This window comes from Canis lupus, chromosome 16 (assembly GCF_003254725.2).
Source record: "Canis lupus dingo isolate Sandy chromosome 16, ASM325472v2, whole genome shotgun sequence".
Taxonomy (NCBI): domain Eukaryota; kingdom Metazoa; phylum Chordata; class Mammalia; order Carnivora; family Canidae; genus Canis; species Canis lupus.
Window position 1 is genome coordinate 8,392,987 of NC_064258.1, and position 17,486 is coordinate 8,410,472.

The 17,486-nt window shown below is 45.0% G+C and overlaps 1 protein-coding gene across 6 annotated transcripts in view; it reads left to right on the forward strand.

Moving 5' to 3' along the window:
* Window positions 1-17,486, forward strand: part of DENND2A (DENN domain containing 2A) — a 104,037-nt gene that overhangs the window by 33,070 nt on the left and 53,481 nt on the right. For all 6 annotated transcript variants that reach the window (XM_025434019.3, XM_025434015.3, XM_035699758.2 and 3 more), the window contains 3 exons: window positions 114-1,283; window positions 10,964-11,091; window positions 11,915-12,036. In XM_025434019.3, coding sequence (XP_025289804.1) covers window positions 114-1,283; window positions 10,964-11,091; window positions 11,915-12,036 — 1,420 coding nt within the window. The remainder of the gene's footprint in view (window positions 1-113; window positions 1,284-10,963; window positions 11,092-11,914; window positions 12,037-17,486) is intronic.

Here is a 17,486-nt window from a genome sequence, read left to right on the forward strand (position 1 = left end):
TGAGACTTAAACTAGCATATAACATTTATGTCTAATTTCTAGTCAGTCTCTATGACCAGTTGAGAACAATGACCGAAAGAGTCCATCACCCAATGTTTGTCTTTCTTGTTCAGGGTCAAGGTGGAAGGTCCAAAGGCTGGCGAAGACCCTCGAAGGCTGCCATTTAGGTCCCCCATTCCTTTCCCAGAGACTTATCAGGATTCACCCCCCAGAAGAAGCTTTTTGGAAAGTCTCAATAACCTGATGCTAGAGTCAAAAGTGGACTGTTTTCAGCAGAACATGTTCAGTTCAAATATGATTATCAGCGACCCAGCTTCAGATCTCAGCATTAAAGAAGCCAACAAGGCTGGCAAGAGGCAGCTCAGTGGTGTTCAGAACCCTTGCCCTCCTGCCCAAGGCGGAGCTCGGCACAAGCCCCTCAGCATAAAGGACAAGATATCTGAATGGGAAGGAAAGAGGGAGTTGCCCACTCCTACTCTTGCACCTGGCAGGAAAGCAGATGGGCCAGAGGACTACCTGACATCCTGTGTGATGGGGAGGAGAAGCAGTGATGGTGTGAGAGCGTGGGTCACAGAGGTTCAGGATGGAACCAGGCCGGAAACAGAGAGCAAGGAGAATGAGAGGAATAAAGGGGTCGTGAAAGTTGGGGGTCAGGATGCAGAGCCGAGGCAAGACCTCAGCCAGCCAGCTGGGCAGCTAGCTCCTGGCTTGGGCAGAGGCCGAGAGCCCAGGCTGGGCAAACAGCGCTTTCCGAACGATAGCCTCTCTGTGCTGAGGCAGGTCAAGAAACTGGAGCAGGCTCTGAAGGATGGGTCAGCAGGGTTAGATCCCCAGTTACCAGGGACCTGTTATTCCCCACACTGCCTGCCAGACAAGGCTGAGGAGGGGCCTGCCCTTCCTGAGAACCGTGGGGGCAGGCGTGGCTCTGAATTCAGGTCCCACCACTGGGACCTGGAGGCCAGGGATCCCACCTCTGAGGCTGCAGAGGAAAGGAAAGGGTCCTGCTGGAGGCCCTGCGATCAGAGCCTGGAGGGTATGGACAGGGGCTCAGAGAACTCCTCCACGAAACCCTTTATCAACCCCCTGCCCAAACCTCGGAGAACGTTCAAACACGATGGAGAAGGGGACAAGGACGGGAACCCAGGCATCAGCTTCCCAAAGGATAGAAGGCATCTGCCTCCTCTGCCTTCTCTACCTCCCCCGCCCCTGCCCTCCTCTCCCCCACCCTCCTCCGTGAATAGAAGACTGTGGACCGGGAGACCGAAACCCAGTGCTGACCACAGGTAGGTGACTGCTGACTGTCTGCTCCAGTAGCTGATGCTGCATTGTAGCTGCTCTCAGACGAACTATTGGTTTTATCAAATGGACGGATCTTGTAGTTAGTTGAGACTCTTCATAGCCTGGGACAGTTTATTGATGAAAGCTGGAGATGTGATAAGTGATACAAAATGAGTATTTGCTTTGAAAAATTACCTTTTGGATGTGATAAGTACCTCTATTTCTGACGCTAACCTAGAGCTAAACCAAAAACTTGGGTTAACTCTGACAGTCAACTAACTGGTGCTAATTGACACTCATCCTGCCACTATGATCCCCAACTAGGACATGCTGCTTTGAATCCACCTGTCTCACACAGCCTGGGTCTACCTTGGCCCTGCCACAGTCTATCCGTATGACCTTGAGCAAGTTGTTCGACCTCCCAAAGCCTCTATTTCCTCATTTGTACATAAAGATGCACTCCCTAAATATTTTATAATGTTAAAATAGTATGTTGGTAAAGCATGCGAACGCTGGAATATCAAATCTGTGCTTTGGAAAACCATTTCCTTTCTGCTTCGAGAACTAAATTTCTAGCCCATTTCTGTGATGCGCTAATTGATACCTGCTGATCTGGAAACCAGCCACAGACCAAAACTCAAAACTGTGTCTCTAGTATGGTCACCAATTCTGCACCCTCTGTTTTTCCTTTGACTCACTGCAGTTGGGCTTTTGCCACTTGTCCTGAACTTGCTCTTGACCCAAGGCCACCTGTGACCCCCCAATCTCACTAAATCCAAGTGCCAGTTTTCTGTTCTGTTCTTATGTGACATCTCTTGGCCTTGGAGGAACAACTTCACTCCCTGACCCACTGCAGTCACTGGACTTCTAGGTCATCTGCTTTCCTGGGGGTCCTGCTTCACATCTTGCTCCTGTTCCATCCTCCTCTCCCTATGAGTGTCAGAATAACACCCCCCAACACACCATCCTGGCATCAGAGCAGGCACCTCTCTCCTCCATCTACTCTCACTCCCTAAATGATCTCATTCATTCCCGTGGCTTTATTTTTTTGTTTTTGGGTTTTTAAAAAGATTTTATTTATTCATGAGACACACACACACACACACACACACACACAGAGGAAAAGAGAGAGGCAGAGACACAGGCAATGGGAGAAGCAGGCTCGCTGCAAGGAGCCCATGTGGAACTTGATCCCGGAACTCCAGGATCATGTCCTGAGCCAAAAGTCAGACACTCTACCACTGAGCCACCCAGGCATCCCTTACTACGAGTTTGGTTTTTCTAAAGATTTTATTTATTCATGAGAGACACAGAGATAGAGAGAGGCAGAGACACAGGCAGAGGGAGAAGCAGGCTCCATGCAGGGAGCCCGACATGGGACTCGATCCTGGGTCTCCAGGATCAGGCCCTGTGCTGAAGGCGGCGCTAAACCACTGAGCCACCCGGGCTGCCCATCCTTACTAAGAGTTTTAAAAATTAGTATTGATGGGATCCCTGGGTGGCACAGCGGTTTGGCGCCTGCCTTTGGCCCAGGGCGCGATCCTGGAGACCTGGGATCGAATCCCACGTCGAGCTCCCGGTGCATGGAGCCTGCTTCTCCCTCTGCCTATGTTTCTGCCTCTCTCTCTCTCTGTGTGACTATCATACATAAATAAAAATTTTTTAAAAATTTAAAAAATAAATAAATAAAAAAATAAAAATTAGGATTGAATGTTAGATTTTGTGAAGTTGCTTTTCAATAAGCTTTTTTTATTTTTTTAAGATTTTATTTATTCATGAGAGAGAGAGAGAGAGAGAGAGGCAGAGACACAGGCAGAGGGAGAAGCAGGCTCCATGCAGGGATCCCGATAAAGGACTCGACCCCGGACTCCAGGATCACACCCTGGGCCAAAGGCAGGCGCTAAACCACTGAGCCACCCAGGGATCCCCTTCAGTAAGCCTTGTATGATCGTATCATTCCTATCTTTTGAGCTATGAATAATGACTTTATATCCTAATATTAACCCATTCTTACATTTTGGGAATGAACTCCCATTTGGTCCTGGTTTGTTACTCTTTTAAGATACTGCAGAATTCTGTTTGCTAATATTTTATTTAAGATTTTTGTGTCTAGGGGATCCCTGGGTGGCTCAGCAGTTTGGCGCCTGCCTTTGGCCCAGGGCGTGATCCTGGAGTCCCAGGATCGAGTCCCGCGTCAGGCTCCCTGCATGGAGCCTGCTTCTCCCTCCTCCTGTGTCTCTGCCTCTCTCTCTCTCTCTCTCTATGTCTATCATAAATAAATAAATCTTTAAAAATAAATAAATAAATAGTTAATTTAAAAAAAAAGATTTTTGTGTCCAGGGACACCTGGGTGGCTCAGCAATTGAGTGTCTTGACTTTGGCTCAGGATGTGATCCTGGGGTCCTGGGATCGAGTCCCACGTCAGGCTCCCTGCATGGAGCCTGCTTCTCCCTCTGCCTGTGTCTCTGCCTCTCTCTGAGTCTTTCATGAATAAATAAATAAAATTTTTGGAAAAAATACTTCTGTGTCCATATTCCAGAAATGGGACTGATCTTTACTTGGCTTTTATTGTACTGTCTTTACCAGGCCTTGGTAGCAGTGGTGTGTAGGGTCTATGGAAGAATTTAGAGGCTTCATTATGTTCTGAGAAAGCTTGTATCCATCTGCAGTTCTAAATCCTTTCCCAAACCAGTGCCAAAGCCTAGGTGCCTAAGTACTGGGATGACCTTTCTGCTCATGACCCCCATGTGTCATGATGGCAGTTCTTCCATGCCATTTCTGCACTGTTTTTCCAGGAAGGCCCCTCTCATAGGGGCGGGTTGGTTCTGGAAAATCAGTCCTTCCTGTGTCATTGCTGGGCAGACAGATTAACCTGGTGAACAGTTATTCCCATTATCTTTTCTCTCGTAGCTACCATCTGCTCTTTGCAGTCTTCCAGCATTCTCTTTAAAACCAGCTAAAGTTACTTAGTTTTCAGTCCAAAGATGAAATTTTTCTTGGCTGGTTTGAATATGGTTGCATCAGCTGTATTTTAAGAATTTTGGCTTTGGATTTTTCCTTTTGTTTAAAATAGTACAATGGGGGTGATTAGGGCAAGATGTTCACTTTCTACTTAAAAAAAATAATAAAGTGTACTTTTTATTGTGCTCCTATCTCTTAACAAAAAGAAGAGGCTCAACTCAGAATTTGGCAGACTTACCGCCCTCTCTGAGGCAGGAGAGCCAAGCCAAGGCTGAAGAAAGAAAATGATTAAGGATTTAGAGGTTGGGAGGGTTTAGAATTACATGGCCAGGCTGCACACTTCAGAGAACGTATTCAGCTTATTTTCATAGGCCGATGAGTCCACTTCTGCAGGAGCCAAACCAGTGGACTCAGATTTTCAGTTTGAGAAAATGTCTTCTTTCTCTTTTCCTTCTCTTCCCTTTTTCTGTGTTCTCTTCTCTTCCTCGTTTCATCCCTTTCTCTTTTCTTCATTTCTCTAAAGCTCCAGGAAATTAAATTTAAGGACTTGTGCCTTCGATCCTAAAATGGGAAATGAGAAACCCTTAAATGCCAGGAAATTCCAAAGATAAGGTCCCTACAGCAGCACTTGGTTGTGTATGTTCTGTGGCATGCATTGAATAACTCTGGCAGGAATGCCTTAAGGCCAATATTTAACAAGGAAAGTTGCAACTTTGTAAGTGTAAGCAGTGTCCTGAATTCCCATGTATCTATATGCCCCAAATGTTTGAACTGGAATGCAGATTTTTAATTTTAGTTTAAGTTGATCCTATGACAGTTTTTATATCTTTATGAAACCAAATAACAATGTTGACCAGAATTTCAGCTTTTCAACTGATTATTTTGGCATTGTATGGATTCAGCCTTTTCTTGGAGCTTTAGCGTACAACTTGCAACTTTTGGAGAATGTGAAATCTTGGTCATTATATAGCTGCCAAATCACATGCCTGCTATTATTGATTCAATAATTTCTATCTTCTGTAGGACTGACAGGGATCCCCAGAGTCATCTGGCCAGACAGCAACCCTCCGCTATTACCCACTTAGTGGCTAGGTTAACTTACCAGCCACGCTGCAGTCTGTCCCTGTCATTATGAGTCTGTCCCAGTCAACGTGATGTGAGGCGACTCTAACTGCCATGTCTAAAAACAGAGTGTTTAGGGGGCGCCTGGGTGACTCAGTCAGTTAAATGTCCTAATCTTGGTTTCAGCTCAGGTCATGATCTCAGGGTCATGGGATTGAGCCCTGTGTGGGGCTCTATGCTCAGCAGGAAGTTGCTTGAGATTCTCTTCCTCTCTCTCTCTCTCCTTCTGCCCCTCCCTTCCTCTCTCTCTCTCAGATAAATAAATATTAAAAAAAAAAAAAAAACTCGAGTGCTTAAAATCTTCAAAGGGGAAAATTGTTAGATTAATTTAAGATTTTTGTGTCCAGGGACTACTGGGTAACTCAGTGGTTGAGCATCTGCCTTTGGCTCAGGATGTGATCCCAGACTCCTGGGATCGAGTCCCACATCAGGCAGGAATGCCTTAGAGACTTAGAGCAAAAGATACCTGAAAGCATTAGAAAATTTTAATTTTGTAAGTTCATTTATTTTAATGGTGGTTGCATTAGAAAACAAAGAGCTGAGAATAGAGGACAGTTGTTATTCTACAATAGAGCAGTGACTATCATGTCTTCTTTCCCATTGGAAGTGGAAATGGTTAGATGTTAGACATAATTGTGGATAGAGATAGTTTTTCTTCTGGCATTTCTGTTTGTGATTCAGGATAGAGATAAGCAGAAACCCCTGAGTAGGAGTAGCAATCAAAGGAGGGGGGTCACCAATAAGAGTGTGAGCTGAGCTAACATAAGCATTCTCCCTCTTGGCCCCCTACTCTGATCACCTGGTGGCATGAATGCCCTTCCTGAGGGTGTGGTGGGACATGGGAAAGAGCTGCGTGTGGTCACTGGGGATGGAGGTAAGAAGAGAGTCTGTGGCAGCTCAAGGTGGATGAGGAAATTAGAGGATGGTTTTTACAGTTTCTAGCCTATCTGAGTGGTGTTTTAAGTGGTAGCTAGGTCCCAGGGATCCCCCAGAAATAGGAAGTTTAGAATCTAAAAAAGAAAAACCAAAAAAATAAAATAAAATAAAATAAAATAAAATAAAATAAAAATAAAAACCTTGGGAAACGCCTACAGCCCAGCTAGAGGGAGAAGACCAGGAAGAAGGCTACCAGTGAAGGCACAGGAAGTTGTCTGAGAGGGGAAGTAGCAGGCAGGCAGCCTTGCACTCAGTTCCTCAAACCCTGGTGGGGACCTGCGTGCCTGTGTTTGCAATCCTTTGCTGAACTAATACTTCCGTAAAATACAATAGAAAAGAATGGCTAGAGAAATGACATGAAAAAGACAGCATTCTACAAGCTTCGGTTGTCTTTTAAAAATTTATTCGGAAAAAAAAAAAAATTATTCTGCCAAATTGCTTTAAAAGTTTCCCTACACAGGGACAGCTGGCTGATTCAGTCTGTAGAGCATGCGACTCTTGATCTTGGGGTGGTGAGTTCAAGCCCCATGTTGAGTATAGAGATTGCTTTAAAAAAAAAAAAAAGAGAGAGAGAGAGCACAGCCCGAGTGACTCAGCGGTTTAGCGCCGCCTTCAGCCCAGGGCGTGATCCTGGAGACCCAGGATCGAGTCCCACGTCGGGCTCCCTGCATGGAGCCTGCTTCTCCCTCTGCCTGTGTCTCTGTCTCTCTCTCTGTATCTCTCTGTGTCTCTCATGAATAAATAAATAAAATATTTTTTAAAAAAAGAAATTTTTAGAAAGTTTCTAAACACGTATTCTCAATTTCTTTTTTTCTTTTTTTTATTTTAATAAATTAATTTTTTATTGGTGTTCAATTTACCAACATACAGAATAACACCCAGTGCTCATCCCGTCAAGTGTCTCCCTCAGTGCCCGTCACCCACTCACCCCCACCCCCCGCCCTCCTCCCCTTCCACCATCCCTAGTTCGTTTCCCAGAGTTAGGAGTCTTTATGTTCTGTCTCCCTTTCTGATATTTCCCACACATTTCTTCTCCCTTCCCTTGTATTCCCTTTCACTATTATTTATATTCCCCAAATGAATGAGAACATACACTGTTTGTCCTTCTCCGATTGACTTACTTCACTCAGCATAATACCCTCCAGTTCCATCCACGTTGAAGCAAATGGTGGGTATTTGTCATTTCTAATGGCTGAGGAATATTCCATTGTACACATAAACCACATCTTCTTTATCCATTCATCTTTCGATGGACACCGAGGCTCCTTCCACAGTTTGGCTATTGTGGACATTGCTGCTAGAAACATCGGGGTGCAGGTGTCCCGGCGTTTCATTGCATCTGAATCTTTGGGGTAAATCCCCAACAGTGCAATTGCTGGGTCGTAGGGCAGATCTATTTTTAACTCTTTGAGGAACCTCCACACAGTTATTCTCAATTTCTATACCTATCTCACTGGCACACCAGCCCTGGCCCACAGATTGCACCTTGAGCACTGCTCCGTGATGCTGTGGAAACCAAGTGGCCTCGTGTAAAGAAAGGCCCCAGGAAGTAGTTAGGGTTTACAGGAAACTAACTGGTGACCTTCAGGGAGCAGTTTCAGAAAAGGGATGTAAGCAGGTGCCAGGGTGGGAAGATAAAGGGAAATAAAACCAGTGAGCTCTAGTAAAGGAGTAGTCAGACTGCGCCAGCTGTTCCCTCCTCTGCCCAGCCCACCAACCCATGCCAGTTTAAAATTGTTGGCAAAGAAGGTGACAAATCACAGAACCACAGCGGTCTTTTCTTTCAATGAAAATTTCTAGAGGAAACCCATGCATGTTTAAAGGGGGAAAGAGGCTTGACTAGAGGGAAAGATTTAAAATGCAAGAAATCCCCAGGGGCTCCTGGGTAGCTCAGTCATTGATCAGTTGAGCTTCTGACTCTTGGTCTCAGCTCAGGTCTTGGTCTTTAGATTATGAGTTTGAGGCCTGCATTGGGCTCCACCCTGGGCATGGAGCCCACTTAAAAAAATTTTTTTTAAATAAATAAAATGTGGGCAGCCCTGGTGGCTTAGCGGTTTAGCGCTGCCTTCCACCCAGGGCGTGATCCTGGAGACCTGGGATCGAGTCCCACGTCGGGCTCCCTGCATGGAGCCTGCTTCTCCCTCTGCCTGTTTCTCTCTCTCTCTCTCTCTCTCTCTCTCTGTGTGTGTGTGTGTGTGTGTGTGTGTGTGTGTCTAATAAACAAATAAAAAATCTTTCAAAATAAATGAATAAATAAAATGCAAGAAATTCCCAAAGCTTAGAAAGCGGCAAATGGCCCCTGCCTGGCTCTGCCGTCTCCTCATACAGCACTCACTACCTTATCCCTGCAGCACAGCCTTGTTGAATGTCTGTATGTTCTCTCTACAAATGCACCAAGTTCCCTGTGGACACAGGACCTTCACAGGTGCCCTTTCCTCTTCTTGGAACACTGTTTCCCAGGCTGACGTTTTTTTCTATCCTCCAGGTCTCAGCTTTAATGAGTGGCTTTGTCAGCGTGGTCTTCCCTGATGCATCCCCAACCTCCTTGATAGTCTTACTTGTAGCCCCATTCTTTTCCATCATTGAGTTTCTTTTCTTTTTATTTTTTAAAGGTTTTATTCATGAGAGATCAGAGAGAGAGAGAGAGAGAGAGAGAGAGAGGCAGAGACACAGGCAGAGGAAGAAGCAGGCTCCATGCAGGGAGCCCGATGTGGGACTCCATCCCGGGATTCCAGGATCACGCCCTGGGCTGAAGGCAGCACTAAACCGCTGAGCCTGAGCCACCCGGGCTGCCCCATCATTGAGCTTCTTAACACAGTTTATTATTCTGTTTATTTGTGTATGCGCTGGTTGAACATCTCTCTTCCTCCCTGGAACATAAGCTCTTGGAGGGCACTGTTTTAGTCACTCCTTATTTATTGAACCCTGGGTACAGTGCTTCTTCCCAGTAAATGTTCAACATAAAACATTTGCTACATAAATAATCACTAGCACTACAGTGGTAATAGTAATAGCTAACATTTGTTGCGTGTTGGTTAGGTGCTAAGGACTTTACAAACGTTCTCTTTTCTATTCTTTGGACAATCTTAAGAGATAATTACTGTTTTTCAAATCAAGACAGTGAGTTTCAGCCCAGTTAAGTGGTTTGTCTGAGATTAAAAGGCTTGTGAATGAAGGATCTGGGATCTGTATGCAAGTTTGTTTAATCCCCAGGGGCCAGGGCAGCCCAGGTGGCTCAGCGGTTTAGTGCAGCCTTCAGCCAGGGTGTGATCCTAGAGACCCAGGGATTGAGTCCCACATTGGGCTCCCTGCTTGGAGCCTGCTTCTCCCTCTTCCTGTGTCTCTGCCTCACTCTCTCTGTGTCTCATGAATAAATAAATAAAATCTTTTAAAAATAAAAAAAAAATAATAATCCCCAGGGGCCAGAGAGATTGGAATTGTGGGTAAAGAAGTGAAGACATGATACATTTCTAAGTAGTCAGCTGAAGTTTACCATTAAGCATGTGTAGGACACTGGGCTAGACATGTGTGCCCAGAGTAAGAGAGAAGAGCCATGACTCCTGAGCCGTGGGAGGGTTGTGACTGTCCTATACCAGGAGAAGTGAAGGTCTAGGACCCAGTCATGGCCAGCTGGGGGATGTGCCCTGATGAGTGATGAGACTACATGTTCACCTAAATTCCATTCAAGGAAGGCCCGAGTGTGTTCAACACAAATTAATGACGAGTCTGCTGGAAGTAGAAGATGAGCCTCCAGAGCCTGAGTGGGCAGTGCTGTTCTGCTCCAACTCGGGGAAGTTGTGGGTTACTTTGGAGAAGGATAGGGAGAGAAGAGAAAAAAGAGGAGGTAGACTGAACCGGTAACATGGCTGAGGTTTTGTATATTTCACAATATGGTCTACCTCCTTCAGGACCTCCCAAATGTTCAGTAAAGCTACAGAAGTCATAGAAACTCAAGGTGAGCAGCTGTGTGTGTGTGTGTGTGTGTGTGTGTGTGTGTGTGTGTGAGAGAGAGAGAGAGAGAGAGAGAGCAAGAGCAGGGGCTGAACTTTGCATTTAGGTCAGCACCAGCAGGCCAGGGACTGCCCCTGTGAATGTAGGTGGGGCAATAACACAGAGTGAGCTGGGCCACAGACAGAGACCCAGCCACATTTGCACAGATCTCTGAGGGGCAGGGTGGGATAGGATGTCTCAGCTGGCCTCTGGGTTTCATTCTGATAATAACCACTCAAATGAGAGAAGTGGGGAGGTGCCCAGGCCTCTCTGGTCTGCTCTGAACTGGACATTGCCACTCCTTTCTGATCATGAGTTTGTGCTCTATAAACATGGCAGAATATTTAAAAAGTCCAGAAAAGTAAAAGTGAAGAGAAGTCACAAGCCATTCGTCAGTCCTGAGATAGTATATTTCATTTGCTTTCCTTCTTTTTCTTTTCTATGTATATATTTGCTTTCAAAGTTGGGATTGTACTTTACTCAGCGTAGCAGCGTAAACATTCTCTCACATAGAAGCTGTACCTCTTATTTAGGGTTTTTCATACCTTCTTAAAAGAAACAGTAGTTGATTTCAGTAATAGGAATTTTTGTAGGAATAAAATTGGTGTATAATCTCTGGACCAGCCTAATTTGATTCAAGTTCTTGTTTGTTTTTCTCCCATCTTGTACAAACCAGAAAGTCCTATGAGTTTGAAGACTTGTTGCAGTCTTCCTCTGAGAACAGCAGGGTGGACTGGTATGCACAGACTAAGTTGGGGCTCACACGCACTTTATCAGAGGAGAATGTCTATGAAGACATTGTAGGTAAGAGGCCCACATGCCTGTGAATGGGGATGACTTTGTGTGAAAGGGGAGAGAGAGATGGGGCTGAGGGCTTGAAACGCACACATACATGCACACACAGTCTCGAAGAAATATGTGTACTCAGATGAATGTGGGAGCCGGTAGGCGTGTGGGAGAGTGACCCATGGAGGGATGTATGAGAGCCTGGAGCTGGAAGGGGAGTGGAAAGGCTGGTGATGAAAGGCCACAGAGGCAGCATGATGGTGGGACACATCGGAGACTGGAGTCTCAGTAGCCATGATTGAACCTCGGCTCTGCTAGATTAGCTGTATGACAGTGAGCTGGGGACTCAACTTCTCTGAACTTCAGTTCTCTCATCCATATGATAAAGATGACAACTACCTGGTAGGGTAGAGGATCAGAGAAAATGAAATGTAATGTATTTTGCCCAGTAAACTGTAGGATTACCAAATGAAAGAAAACTCAGGCCACTACCCTCTTCCTCCATCTGTGGAAGTGAGCAGTAACAGGGCATCAAAATTCAGATGAAAACGAATGTCCACTATGAAAAAAAAAAAAAACCTTTGGCCTTAATTCTTTTAAATTCTAAAATGGAGCTAAACCTTGGTGACTCAGAATGGAATCTACACCTAAGAATGAGTCTGCACCTAAGAATGAGGACATGGCAAGTTTCCCCTGTGACAATCAGGGTCCAAGAGGAAGGGAGTGAATGGATACCAAGACATCAGACGTCCCCACAAGGAGAGACTTAAGATATTGGGTAGATATCTGAGGAGGAAAACTCCTTAATGTTCTGTTCCTGATTTGTTGCTTTTGATCACAGATCCGCCAATGAAGGAAAACCCTTATGAGGATGTTGAGTTACATGGTCGCTGCCTGGGGAAGAAATGTGTTTTGAACTTTCCTGCTTCTCCTACTTCTTCCATTCCTGACACACCCTCCAAGGTATGAGTCCCCAGGAGAGCAGTGTGGGGCAAGGAGTACCCAATGCTATGGCCCTGAGCAGCCTGGAGTTCTGAGTTATCCAGGGATGCCAGGTCACCTTGCTGCTGGGCTCCTGGATGTGCATATTAGCTGCCTGCCTGCTCTCCTGTTTCTAGTTTTCCTGGAACCCCTCTGCTCGACCAAACATTCTAAAATACTATTTTAGCTTCTGGGTCAAAATTCTCCCCAAATTGGGTAAATAAGATAGTATGCCCATATTATACAACTGTAAAGAAGAATGTCCTGCCGTAAAGCAAACTCTGAAATACGAGACTGAATGTTCTGGTGCAGAAACAGTACTTTTATAGCGTGCTACCATTTGTGGGGTTTTAAATAGATAAATATACATATATGCAAGATCATATGAGCATCAGAAAATGGATACATCTGTGGAGTTGTCTTGAGAGGTCAAGGTAGAAAACTTGACATTTTCTACAGAATATTCCTTTCAACACTGTGGAATTCTGTACTATGTACATACAGATAATATAACATACTCACGTACATGATCATTTCAACACATTGCCTACAGGACTGAATTCCTATTCCTTAGCTTGGCGTTAAAATAATCCTTCATAATTGATCCCTGGGCACCAATTCTTACCTAATTTCCTACATACAAAAGCTTCCCTCCAGCAAAAGCCTATTAATTGCTCCTCTGATATTAAAGGCTCAGGATTGGCAAATGTTTCCTCTAAAGGACCAGAAAGTAAATACAGAATCTCTGTTGTAATTACCCAGTGCTGCCATTGTAGTGTAGAGCAGCCACAGACAATATGCAAACAAATGAATATGCACTGTATCAATAAAATTTTAATTATGAACATCAAAATTTGAATTTTAAATAATTTTCAAATGGCATGAAATACTACTTATTTTCCGACCATTTAAAAATGTAAGAACTGGGGTGATCCCTGGGTGGCTCAGTGGTTTAGTGCCTGCCTTTGGCCCAGGGCATGATCCTGGAGTCCTGGATCAAGTCCCGCGTCGGGCTCCCTGTGTGGAGCTGGCTTCTCCCTCTGCCTGTGTCTCTGTCTCTGTCTCTGTCTCTCTCTCTCTCTGATGAATAAATAAATAAAATCTTTTAAAAAAAATAAATAAGAACTGGGATGCCTGGGTGGCTCAGTGTTTGAGCGTCTGCCTTCGGCCCAGGGCATGATCCCAGGGTCCTGGGATCAAGTCCCACATCGGGCTCCCTGCATGGAGCCTGCTTCTCCCTCTGCCTTTGTCTCTGCCTCTCTCTCTCTCTCTCTCTCTGTCTCTCATGAATAAATAAATAAAATCTTTAAAAAAATAAAAAATGTAAGAACTATTCTTAGGTCATGCCCTATATAGAAACAGATGGTGGACCAAGTTGTATTTTGCCCAGCCCTGTGCTAGGTCATTTCTACATCTGCCCTTGGTTCTTGCCTTTCTCTCCCCATCCTCTAAGGCCCAGATCAATCATTCCTGCTTCAGGAAGCTTCTAGGCCATTCCAACCCCTGGAACTTCTTCCCCTCTTACTCAGTGGGCTAAAGTATTCATTTTATACCAAACTGTGTATATCGCATTATGAGATCCCTTATTTTGATGATTTGAAATCTGATTTAAGTGGTGTAATGTATCTTAAAAACATCTTCCCGGCTGCATTATGAATTCCTCAAGCTCCTCAGTATTCTCTTTGTGTCCCCTGTAAGTAGTTGTACAATGTGTAGTTGTTCAAGAAATTAGGTAAAGGAAGGCCAAATCTAGGCTGCGAGTGTCACTGCAAATCCATTGCAAGGATCTACTTCCAGCCTAAGGAAAAAAGCCATCTTCCTCTCTGGGTCCCGTACAAGGACGGCATTTGCAGACGGGTGGGGGGTCTACACATGAGGCATGTCTTTTGTGCCCAGTGCTCACACAGGGAGTCTTTCTGCCACCAGTCTTCCTGAGGAGAGTTAAAGGCAGAATCCATCCTTAAGGGTGGATCTCACCTAACCAAACTGATTACTGTCCTTGCCGAAGCCAGTTAACTGCTATTTTGTTCTTCCTATGGGAGAGCATTCTCGTGAATAATCCAGCACAACAGATAATAAGTAGACAGCTCCTACTTGCCTCTGACATGTATTTTATTTTATTTTATTTTATTTTTTAAATTTTATTCATTCATTCATGAGAGACAGAGAGAGAGAGAGGCAGAGACACAAGCAGAGGGAGAAGCAGGCTCCATGCAGGGAGCCCAATGTGGGACTCCATCCCAGGACTCCGGGATCATACGCTGGACTGAAGGCAGGCTCAAAACCACTGAGCCACCCAGGCATCCACCTAACATGTATTTCCATTGGATATAGAAGCCTTCAACATTCAGGAAATCTTGCATTTCCCACAGTGGATAAACCTGGCTTAACAGAAGAAAAGCTATCACGACTTGGTCTGTCCTTTTGTGTTCCACCTGGCTCTCCCCTACTCTCCTCTTCATGCCAGGAATGTGCTGCTCACCTCTTAGGAACAGTGAACAGCATCTGCCCAAAGCCTCTGTGCAGTCAGAGCCGGGTGCTCCTCCCAAATGTCAGAAAATAAGGACTTAACAGCCCTTTTCTTCTCCTTTTTGCCAGCCTGGAGAAAACCCAGGTCCTCTGTCACCAGAACAGCCAAACACAGTAGGTAATCACGTCAACAAGAGTTTGAAGTCCAGATGCAGCTGTCCTGCAGAAGGATAATCCAGTTGCCCAGTGTATGTGTCTGATTGCCACCAATACTTGCAGGCTGCTTTCAGCCCTTTGCAAATCATCAGCAGGACTCCATGTCCATACTCATTCCTCTGCTCTCCCACATCTGGGTGTCTGGTTGGTGCCCCCCTCCTGGGGGACAGCTGCAGACTTCACCACTTCCTCTGTTTAGCTCATCAGATATTCATGGAGCATCTGCCGCATCTGGGCTGCATCTGGGACCTTAGAACTTACAGAAGCAGCCTCTCTGTGGCACTCTCCTCTGTCAACCTCTGAAAGGTACTATGAAATCTTTTGGGATTTTCATTTAATAAGATTGTGCCCAGTCCCAGTACAGAGGTCAGGGTCAGCTGGACAGACAGAAAGAAGCAATTGTGTAGTTGGGGCAGGTGCTGATGCTTTTTCAACACAACGCAAGCTCCTGAGAAGGGACCATTTTCTTTTCTTGCTATGTGTTACCCACCATTCCCACACCTAGAGTAGCACAGTAAATGTGCTAGGAACTAATTTTTATAATAAAGGAAATCTAAGCTAATAGGACAATTTTTTTTTTTCAAGTAGGCTCCGTGCCTAGTGTGGAGCTCAATGTGGGGTTTGAACTCAAGACACTGAGATCAAGACCTGGGCTTAGAGTCTGTTTTTTTTATTATTATTATTATTTTTAAAGATTTTATTTAGGGATCCCTGGGTGGCGCAGCGGTTTGGCGCCTGCCTTTGGCCCAGGGCGCGATCCTGGAGACCCGGGATCAAGTCCCACATTGGGCTCTCGGTGCATGGAGCCTGCTTCTCCCTCTGCCTGTGTCTCTGCCTCTCTCTCTCTCTCTGACTATCATAAATAAATAAAAATTTTAAAAAAATGTTTAAAATATTTTTTAAAAAATAAAAAAATAAAGATTTTATTTACTTACTCATGAGAGACACAGAGAGAGAGAGAGAGAGGCAGAGACACAGGCAGAGGGAGAGGCAGGCTCCATGCAGTGAGCCTGGCGTGGGACTCGATGCCAGGTCTCCAGGATCAGGCCCTGGGCTGAAGGCGGCACTAAACCGCTGAGCCACCTGGGCCACCCACCGGGATGCCTTTAAAGTTATTATTTTTTTAATAAGTATAAAGTTATTTTTAAAAATAACTTAATTTCGGGACGCCTGGGTGGCTCAGTGATTGAGCATCTGCCTTCGGCCCAGGATGTGATTCTGGAGTACCGGGATCAAGTCCCACATTGGGCTCCCTGCATGGAGCCTGCTTCTCCCTCTACCTATGTCTCTGCCTCTCTCTCTCTCTGCGTGTCTCTCATGAATAAATAAATAAAATCTTAAAAAAAATAACTTCATCTCATCACAAAAATTTATTATTATTTTTAAAGATTTTATTTATTTATTAGAGAGCACACGGGTGGGGAGGAGGGGTAGAGGGAGAGAGAGAAGCAGACTCCTCGCAGAGAAGGGAGCCTGATGTGGGACTTGATCCCAGCACCCTGGGATCATGACCTGAGCCAAAGGCAAATGCTTAACTGACTAAGCCACCCAGATACCCCACAAAAAAATGTTTAAATACTGAAAAGTGTAATGAATATAAAACTCATCCATAGTTAAGGATCTTTTTTTCTATAATTGTTAGTGTGCATATGTGTGTGTGTATGTGTGTGTACATAAAGAAGACTTGGGATGGGGATGCCTGGGTGGCTCAACGATTGAGCATCTGTCAGGGTGTGATCCTGGAGTGTCAGGATCGAGTCCCACATCAGGCTCCCTGCATGGAGCCTGCTTCTCCTTCTGCCCGTGTGTCTGCCTCTCTCTCTGTGTGTCTTTTGTGAATAAATAAATAAAATTAAAAAAAAAAGAATTGGGATGATGTATATATACTTTTGCTGGTCTTTTATATTTATCCTGAGCATTTTCCCACATCGTTAATTTCTTTCTAAAAACAATTTTTATTGCCTGCCTGGCATTCCATTGTTTAAATGTAATGTCTGTCTTTACATTAGTATAATGTCCTAATTGTTGAAATGTGCATATATGCCTTCCTATGTATTTCTGTGTGTGTATATTTAAGGAAGTATCCATGTATTCATGGAAATACATGTACCTGAGGGTGTATATGAACAAATGTGTGTGTTTGTAAGACTGACACCTGAGTCCTTGGAGGAGGTCTCTATTAAAGAGAGAAGGAATGAGGTTGAGATAGGTAAGAAAGATATTTTGGGATATTTTGTATCAAGGACCCTTTTATTTTTTTAAAGATTTTATTTATTTATTCATGAGAGACACACACACAGAGAAGCAGAGACACAGGCAGAGGGAGAAGCAGGCTCCATGCAGGGAGCCCAATGTGGGACTTGATCCCCCATCTCCAGGATCAGGCCCTGGGCTGAAGGTGGCGCTAAACCGCTGAGCCACCTGGGCTGCCCCAAGGACCCTTATAGTTTGCTTACACCACTGTTTCCTGAAGCAGTAAGACAGGGACAATGGAGGGCAGGAAGGAGTTAAGCCATCAGCCACCATTTGCAGGCAGAAGGGTGAGTGAACCCTGGCTTAAGTCCAGGTCAGCTCCCTCTAGGGAGGTACATAGTTTCCCCCTCCTCCCCACCAGGAAGCCCCCTGGCCAGGGCCCATCACTCAATTCCCCAAAATAACCCATGGAGTTTCAACAGAGTTCTTGTCTGCTTTTCTTTCTTGGACACCACGGATCTTTTGCTGGATCCACTGTGAATCCAATATTTATA